This window comes from Python bivittatus, unplaced genomic scaffold (assembly GCF_059951505.1).
Source record: "Python bivittatus isolate LINGU-HERP-01145 unplaced genomic scaffold, Pbiv_v1 ctg000480_np1212, whole genome shotgun sequence".
Classification (NCBI taxonomy): Eukaryota; Metazoa; Chordata; class Lepidosauria; order Squamata; family Pythonidae; genus Python; species Python bivittatus.
The window spans coordinates 26,940,165-26,949,513 of record NW_028277075.1 but is presented as its reverse complement, the minus strand read 5'-3'; the positions used below and the strand labels follow the sequence as shown (position 1 = coordinate 26,949,513).

The 9,349-nt window shown below is 38.7% G+C and overlaps 1 protein-coding gene across 1 annotated transcript; it reads right to left on the bottom strand.

Moving 5' to 3' along the window:
* Positions 1-489: 489 nt before the first annotated feature.
* Positions 490-8,936, bottom strand: LOC103060045 (photoreceptor outer segment membrane glycoprotein 2-like). Its single transcript, XM_007425589.3, has 3 exons — positions 5,470-8,936; positions 2,456-2,702; positions 490-753 (listed from the first exon to the last, which is right to left on the bottom strand). Exons 1-3 carry the CDS (start codon positions 6,048-6,050, stop codon positions 490-492), a joined length of 1,092 nt encoding a protein of 363 aa, XP_007425651.1. The 5' UTR covers positions 6,051-8,936.
* Positions 8,937-9,349: the final 413 nt, after the last annotated feature.

The window sequence follows — 9,349 nt, the reverse complement described above, 5'->3', positions numbered from 1 at the left end:
ATTTAAGCCAACATCTGAAAGTGTATTCTTTGTACTTGATATCCTAGGTATTCACCAATACTCAAAATGTATGTGAAAAGACTTACCATGTTTACAGATGCTATTTCAAACACTGTGCTCAAGACTGTTTTGGGTGAGACCTGTCTGATAATGATGGTCATTTAAGGAAGGTAACTGCCTTAACTCTCTCAGTCACTACTCCCCTCACTGTTAAGACTATTCCCACAGTGCCAAACACTATTGCTGCTTCTGTCTCTTCTATTACTCTCTTGTTTGTCCAGCACTATCCCTTTAAGGACTGAGAGTCAGAATGGGTTGCTGAGATGGGGAGGAACAAAAACAAGCAAGCAAGCAAATTAACTATATTGTATGGCACAGCCATGGCATAGTACATTGCACAAACCAACTCCCTCTTTCTGCTCTGATATGTTGGCAGGCATGTTACGATACATTGTGATGCAGTTGCCAAGTCTTCAGTATTTCATCCAATTAAGCCACAGGGATGCATTTTGATGGAGTGTTCTCTGAACTGTGGTTTGCAGTGTGGACATCCATATTAGCGTCATTCGTTTCCAAAACGCTGGATACCTGGTTTCCTTTGCCAAGATGTTTAATTATGTTGATGTTCCATTTGGCAGTTTCCACAAAACTGTTTTCAAGTAACCAGCCATCGGAGTCACAGAGTGGATCTTCCTGCAGAAGAAGGTTCCTCATTGCTGTTTGAAGATAACGAACCCCAATGAGGACAGATAGCTGAAAAAAGTAAGCCAAATGAACAGAAAATTAGAAAGTTGTGATTCCATTAATTATAGTGCACAACAACACAGAATTTAAGAGCTTGGTGATGATGAGCACCACATGCTTGAATTTTTAAATTTTGCCCTTTGATTTGGGACCATTTAATTTATTTGGTGTTAAAATCTTTGGCTGGCACCTAGGTTGGAGTACTTTCTCTTTTGATTTTTAAAGTTTTTGATTTTTAAAGTCTGCATGAAGCTCAGAGAAAAAAGCCCTGCTGTTTCTAGAAGTCAAAGCTAAAGAGCAAAGGGGAGGTTTTTTCTCCACAAAAAGACATGAAGAGTCTTAAGTCCTATCTTCTAACTAGAAGGAATAGGGCTAACCCATTCCTGCTGAATCCATTTTTCAGCAACCAGAATGGTACTGAAAGGTATAATGGTACCATTCTCTCCTCCTCGTTCATTCTGCTTTGTACTCTCTTGCTCTTCCATTCCACAAAACTTTCTCACTGTTGGGTTGTTGTTGTTTTATCTAATCTCTGAGAAATTAATTCTTAACACTTTCAGGTACAGCCTTCCCAGTGTGGCAGGGTTGCCCCTGGTCTACTTTTTAAATAATATTTCCTGAATATATGCACCAGAGATCATTCAAGACATTCACAGTGCACTCTTTAAATCTCATTAGCACTGGTGCTGCCAGGATAGAGCTTGTAGAAAGTATGAAAATAACTGAAGAAGGAATTCAACAGTCATTACACAAACATTAGTTTAGCCCTGGAAGGGAGGAGTGAGTGTGAAAGAAACTCAAGATTGCCTCACCTTGATTCTCTTTGGTATGAGAAGCAAGTGGCAAGAAAATCTGTCAGGCTTTTAAGAGCACCAAGGACTCCGCAGTTCAACCCTCAGCTACTTATATTCTCTTCTATTGGAATCACTATTACTTGTTGGTAGTATCAGGCCTAAGAAGCTTTATTAGTCAGAGTCTTAGCCTTCCATTAAAGAAGATAATGAATGATAGTTCCTCTTGCTGTTAAAATGTAATTTCTACAAATACCCATTTAATCTGCTCAATTTTCTCCCTAAAGTGTCTGGAATAATTGATGATGGAAACTGTTTAAAAAGTCAGAAAGGTAACACTCCTAATTCTACTGTGCTGTTTTCGAATTGTATTGCATTTTTTCATAACAGCAGTTTTGAGAAAAGAGTTCCAAACTTCCTTGAAATGCTACTATAAATAAAATCTTTCCATCTAAACTATTATTTTTTTCATTTGGTCAGATCAGCAGGTTCTAAGGCATAAGAGCTTTGCTATTTGGATTTTACAGCACATGCTCAAAAGCTGTTCTTTGGTAAAATACATTCTGCTTCTCCTCATACCATTTCTGAACCCTGGAACAGACCTGGCATGTAAGCTTTCTTGCCACATGCCTATATTTGCTTTTCAGATAATTTGTTTTAGAGTTTGACCCATGTCTCTAATCCTAAACATACATATTTGTATGGAAAATTGGATTCAAACAATATCTTTAGTAGGATGGGGGGAAAGAGTCCTTCCTTTAATCTTTTTTAACTGTAAATTGCTCTTGAGAAGATTACATGCATTCAGCAATATTTTCAGTGGTCTTTCCTTCATCAATCATTCACTCTATAGAAGGCTATTCCATTTTCTGACAGATTGTACTCTTATGAGAGGAACACTTCAGTAAATGTGGTTTTACCTCAAACACCCAAATGATGAACGTGATGATGCCGATGGATCTCATGATGTCAGTGTAATAATCCAGAAGGGCTTCCCTGCATCCTTTCATCCAAATATTAAGTTCTTCTGTCAGAAAATCATAACGGTAGTGAGCAGTATTGTTTGTGAGCTGGTACTGGATACAGGGACGGGGTGAGTTTGGATTGCAACAACTGAAGGGGACTCCATCCACCAAGAATTTCCCATCAATATTATTTTTTAGGCGGCTGCAACAGGATGGGGGGAAAAGAGAGATGTGAACAATGGCTAATAACTCAGACAGGAGGATTAAAATTAATTTGCTCACTGCATTTTGTTGGAAGGAAAAGTTCTGTTCACTTTCTAGTGGTCTCTGAATTAACCACTCAGATTTTGTATGGGTTCACTAGTCCAGATTAACCTTTCCTGCAGAGATGCATAACAGGGATGTCCAATTTTGTCATCTTTTGATGGTGGACTTGAACTCAAGTATCTATCAGATGCGTATACTTTTGCCCAAGGTGGTTGCTAGCAAAGTGGGAAATTATTTTCTCATGATGTGGCAGAGGAACCCAAATGCAAGCAATATCCAGGAAAAGAGGGGAGGTTGATGAAGGAGGTAGATTTGAAGTCAAGTGGATTGCCCACAGGTCTAACTCCTAGCAGTTCATAAGGGGCTGCTTTTAGGAGATACCCTTTTCTGTCTAGGGCAAAGCTTCCCATCCACTCTTCCCCTTAAGCATATGTTCATGCATGCAACTTACTCAGATTACCTTTGCCACAGCACTGGGTGGCAGAGTCAGCATCTGGGGTAAATCTCTACTGGTAAGTCCTGTAACCCTATAATGGGGGCTCCTGATAAGCAGCTTTGGAGGTGGGAATTTTTATGATCCCACCCAACACAGTTGGGTGCCTTTCCCTGCTCCATCAATATCAGCAGACCATAATTTAACTTGCAGTGAGGAGGGCTTACTAATATGCCTTCCAGCTGGTGGGAAAAGGAACAAGCAAAGAGAGTGACCATGCACATTGGCAGTAGGAAGGGAGCTAAACTGATGTTAGCTGTAGAATACAAAAGTACTGTACAGCTAGTATTTTTTCCACTCTGCAAAAAAATTTAATTGGCAATCCCTTTGCCTCTTTCCCACACACTACCTTTAACTCTTTTGGTATGAGCAAATGGTTAATCAAACCATTGATTAAACAAGTAATTAAACTAGTATTGCTTGAGAGGCATTTCTAAATATGAGCAATTAAAGCATACCACACATTTTGCACTTGCTTATCCCAAAATACACTTTAGTTTTTGAATAAGTTACTGCCTCCAGATTAAAAGGATTCAGGTAGGTAATGTGTAGGCTTGACTGACAGAATAAATCTGAAACAGTTAAAGTGCCCCATGTAAGGGACATGGGGGAATAGAAATGATGCTCCTCACTTGGCAACTAAGGTTTCTTACTGAGCATGTCATGCAAACCTGGCTGTAGTGCATCCTGATGGGTAGCAATTCTCCAGGGAAAGCCTTGCTCATCACTTCCCACATTATGTTTTCAGCTGGCCCTAGCTAGACAGTCCTTGGCTCAACTTTATGCCTATATGTGGATTCAGAAAGCAAGAGGTAGGGTGAGAGGGGAAAGGGGATCAGACAGACTTGTTTGTGATTGACACAGATGAAGAGCTTTCTTTTACAAACTGCTGCTCAGTAAATTGCTGAAGTCAGAAAATACTATGCCATGAAAGGGAACTTATACTATAATGAAAGATTTTGAAGGACTAGAGTCAACTTAGATATATAAGGAGAGCTGTTTATGATAGCTAAAAAGCATGCAGCTCTGAAAGCTTATGTCTTACAATAAAATTTGTTAGTCCTTAAAAGGTGCTATCAGACTCTTTCTGATTAAACTTAGTATCATAAAACTGCACATATAGATGAGTACAACTGCTGAAAACTGGCAGCACAGTTTCATGCCATTTTCAGTCAGGAAGCACTCAAAAACCATAGTAGATTACAACTATGGTGTAAGTCCTAAAATAGGTTAAATATACTTTTTAAAATATAAAATCTTAAAAATCTCACCAAAAATTTGACCTCTCCCATTGCAACCCCCCAAAAAAGTTAATCGTCAACTATTTCCAGGATAGGTTGCTTAAAATTACAGGTTTTACTTTATTTTATAGAACTCTGAAGGAACAAAAAAATATTTTCTTGCTAAAATTTATTGCTAAATTATTAAAGTTAGTGATATTTAGAAAAGAGAGCTTTTATAATTCTGTTTTTATTCTGAATTGGAAGATACTCTAGACATCATCTAATTCAGTGAAGTGCAACCCCTGTGCCCAGAATTGTATGAGGTTACCAAAAGACTTGAATGTAATCCCCAGGGCCCTTCCTAAATTGCTACTGAATTCTCATTTTTAATATGATAGAAAGGGAAAACTATTAAATACATGGCAAGTAATCATACTAAATATATTTATTGAATTTAAATTAAATTAAATCAAGGCTAGTATTGTCCTGGCCCTGCCCACTTCTTCCTGGCCCTACCTGTCTTTGGAGTACTGCTTCCCAGCTTGCTGTACAAAAATCAAGAGTGGCCCTTGGCCTAAGAAAGTTCCACATCCATAAGCAATCCAATATTTTGCTAAATTTTGAATTCTCAATACTGGATATATCTACAGCATCACTTAATATCTCAGGCAAAGCAGAGCTACCACTTTGGAAGGCACTGAGGCCTATTACTGAACAGTTTGCCATATAGTACTCAGATGTTTCTCCTGATGTTAAACCCAAGTTGGTTTCTCTGCCATTTCTACCCACTGGTCTAGTCTTGCCCTCTCAAATAAATGCTCCATGTTTGAGATGACATCCCTTAATTATCTGAGAGTACTATATTTCTCTCCATAACTTTCCTCAAGCAAAACACATACCTTTCAGGATCATCATCCTAGTTGGTCTCCTTGATCATGCTCAAGCTTAGGTTCAAACTCATTTCATGAGAGGAAATTAATACTTACTCTAGAACATCCTTTGAAGCCATATCCAGATAACGAGGTGATACCCACTGAATTTCAAACCAATCTCTAAAACCATTGTTTCCACAGCACTGGAATCTGATCTGTAAAGTGTCTATAGTTCTCTTCAAAAAGCATCTTCCAGGGATGTCTGTATCCTTGTAGAATTTAATAGCATCTCTCAATCCCAGATATAGAGATTCTTCCAATTCATTTCTCATAGTATAGCACATAATAGCACCCACAAAGATGCAGAAGGTGAAACAGAGAGTGCATACAATATAAGGGAGCATGACCAGCTTCCAGCGGTTAAATTTATTGGCATCTGTGCAGTCATAACAGATTTTACCTCCAAGAAAGTTGATTATACAAACTATGACTCCAATAGAAATTAATATATTTGGAACAGAGTTAATATCCCATTTCGCTATCACCTCCTTGCGTTTTCTGATTTCAATCTTTAGGAAGAGTCCAAGGCTGAACACAACTGCACCAGATATCACAGAAAACCAGTTGAGAATCCATAGGATTTGAGCTAATTTGTCTCGTTTGGTTTTGGTGAATTTTACTTTAAGAACAGCCATGGTCACTACAGCATTAGGATAAGAAGCTTTGTTCAGGAAAATCTTCTAATCAGATTATCCAAGTGTGTTCAGAGTATCAAAGGCATATAATAGAAGCCTATGAAGCAGAAAAAAAAAAGAGATAATTGCCTTTTCCCCATGTGCATTTATGTAACATGTAGCTTCTATGAACCTGAGACTGTGCATTATTTGGAGGTAACCCCTACTCAGTTTAATTAAAGAATACTCCCTTGTTAGTATTTATAGTTGTTTAATCTGCTCCATTGATTTCAAATGGACTGACTAATGACTAACTTTAGAAGGCTTGGAACCTTGATATACAATGATACTGTACACACTATTTAAAAGGTAATTTAGTGATATAACTAAATTGAAACTTTCATCTGGTGCTTATACCAGGTCAGGTCAGCCCAACCTCACCTAATGTGTTCCACATTTAAGAGACAATCACTAAATTAGAACAAAATACACATTGTACAAAATCATGCTTAAAAGCACAACCCAACTTTACATCAGTTATTGATGCCTGGGGAGGTAGGGTTAGTATTGCATAATTTCTGGCTATTAGCTGCTATGGTAGAGAACTGTTGGGAGAGGATGCTAGAAAGCTCCACCAGGGCAGCAACCCTACTACTCCAAGAGGGATAGAAGGTTACTGTTTTTAGTAAAAGACAGATATACATTAAATCAAAGTCAAAACATCATGCCAGGTCTATCTCCCATCCAGGCACCGAACAAATCAAGATCTCCTTGGTATCAAACACCCTTCAGGCTTTGCACAGGGATCCACATAATCTCCCAAATGACACTCAAATAGATGATTCAAGTTCTGGATTAAAAAATCAGTATTCTTTACATTTCCAGATATTCTTGTCATCTTATTGTGTTTCCATATGAATACTGTAGCTGAATATAGAAAGATGAAGTTGTACAGAGCCCAGATTGTGATGAATCACCATACAATACTTAATAGTGTTTATGTAGCAATTTGGTTTGTTTGAATTCCTGTGATCACAAATATTAATTAATAATTATTGCTTGTGTGCATCTGCCAAGAAAATTTATGGGCATGTCCATATAGCTATCAGGTGCTGAGCTCAACTTGAGGCAGACTTTATACACACACATACATATATACATATAAAAGTATCCATACACTCACACATATAAACACATATACATATTCATGCATTCACACACAAATGCGTGCACGCACACTCATGGAGATATGATTATTTCTAGGATATCTGAACAGGAGGGGTGTAGGGTGAACTATACAGCAGTAAGTGGTCCTGTAGGTAATTTGAACATAAGCTGTTCCTTAATACCTAGAAGTGAGAAGTGTATAACATGCCATGCTTCCATAGAAAGAGGTTGTAAGCTGGTGAGTGAGCAAATGCAATGTGAATAATAGTATTCCAAAAATAAGTCCACATAGTGGAGCTGCATTTTGCAAAGAGTGATGGAACTTAACCAATAGTGTTGTTCAAGGAGTAGCAGCAATGAGAGGACAGAGCTTTTCCAGAATCCCCATTACAAAATGTCCAACAGGATGGTTGATTTAGGCTATCTGACCAAACATGCAATGTGGAATATTGGAGTTCAGTGGTTGGAAATAAGGAGGCTCTGCCTATTGAGTAATGTCAAAGAGTGATGCTAATGAAAAACTTGAACAGCAATGATAGAAGAATAGTGGAGAATAGAAAATGAGTAACAACTTTCTCTGACAATTGCAACATAGGTAAGTACACGAAAACCCATAAAATGCCCCTGGCATAAGACTTCTTGCAGACCTTAGTCCAGTGGTTTGGTCTGAAAGTGGATGGCCAGGGCTTTCTTGAAAAAATGAATTAATCTGAATGGTCAGAATTCATACAATAAGGAGTGGAATTCTCTGCAAAAGAAACCGCTGATTCAAGGAACCTTCTGCAGGGTTACCAGATGGGCTGCAAAATCTGGAAACACACTAGATGGAAGCAAGGAGACTTTTCTGTACCACTATGCTGCCATCTAATGATCAAAAAGATTTTGCCATATCAGGTGGCCCTGAGCTTCTGAGCCCAGGACACTGGGAAGCAAGAGTTCACACAGTATAGCTGGTTCTGGCAACTGATCAAAATGTTCAGTGATTCGAACTCTGAAGCAGCCCTGGACAATCTGTTACTCTCCTCTGTAGTCCCAAAGGAAAAGGGTGGGGATGCCAAGAGACTCAGAAAGCCTTGAAAGACAAGTGGGGAAAACACTCAACTCCATCTCAGCTCCAGTCTGGGATTCATGCGGTCATACAGCCTATGTGAAATTGTGGGCCTTTTCTGACAAGTGCACAGGGCACCATCAGAATTCATGGAAATGGACAGCTACTTAATTGAGAGACAATGCGATTGAAACTGTAGTATGACTACTTAGAAACTCCATGCCAAGCTGCACGAATCACTCTGTAAACAATGAAGAAAAGCACAGTTTTCATCTTCCTGCAGATAATGCTCAGTAAGTGCAAACTTCTTTTTTCTTAATATAAAAAGGCTGTTTTGCAATCTAGTTGGTTAGCTGATATTTGAAACTGGTTAGAAATTCTGGAAGAACCACTAAGAAAATGAGGAAACAAAACCAGGAGAATGCCTGTTACATGGCCGCTTACAAAATCAGCAACAAAACCAATTGCTATTAACCTTTTTTGAAGTTAGGGGGTAAGTCAGAACAATAAGAAAAACAAGACTCACATGAATGTATTTTTTGTGGATAAATGTGTATTTTGTAATGATAGAACTGTATCTACCAGAAGTATGGTGTATTAAGATTTAATCATTCTGATCTTTCAGTATATTTTCCCCACTTTATTAACAAATATATGGCAATCTACAATGGGGGAAGTGAGAGCTGGAGGGAAAAACTATTTCTAGACCAGTGTTTCTCAATCTTGGCCACTTGAAGATGGCTGGGGAATTCTGGGAGCTGAAGTCTTCAAGTGGCCAAGGTTGAGAAACACTGGTCTAGACCCATGATTAGAACAATGTTTTAGCTACCCACGCAACAGTTATTTTATGATGGCTTGCAGTTGAGGCAAGTTTTCAATCTATTTGAAACAGGTTGTAGCTGCCCCCACCCTCCTTGCCTTCCAGAAGGCCTTGAAGAGCTGGCTCTTCCCACAAGTGTTGGGATAGGATGAGGCTGGAGCCCAGCAAGATGGTGTGTGGATGTATGGGACAGCGCTGCCCCGGGAGTTTTACAGAGTTTGTATTGATTTTTATTCTGACTGGTGGATTTTGTTATTTTTACTGTTTTATGTGCCGTCAGGGTTG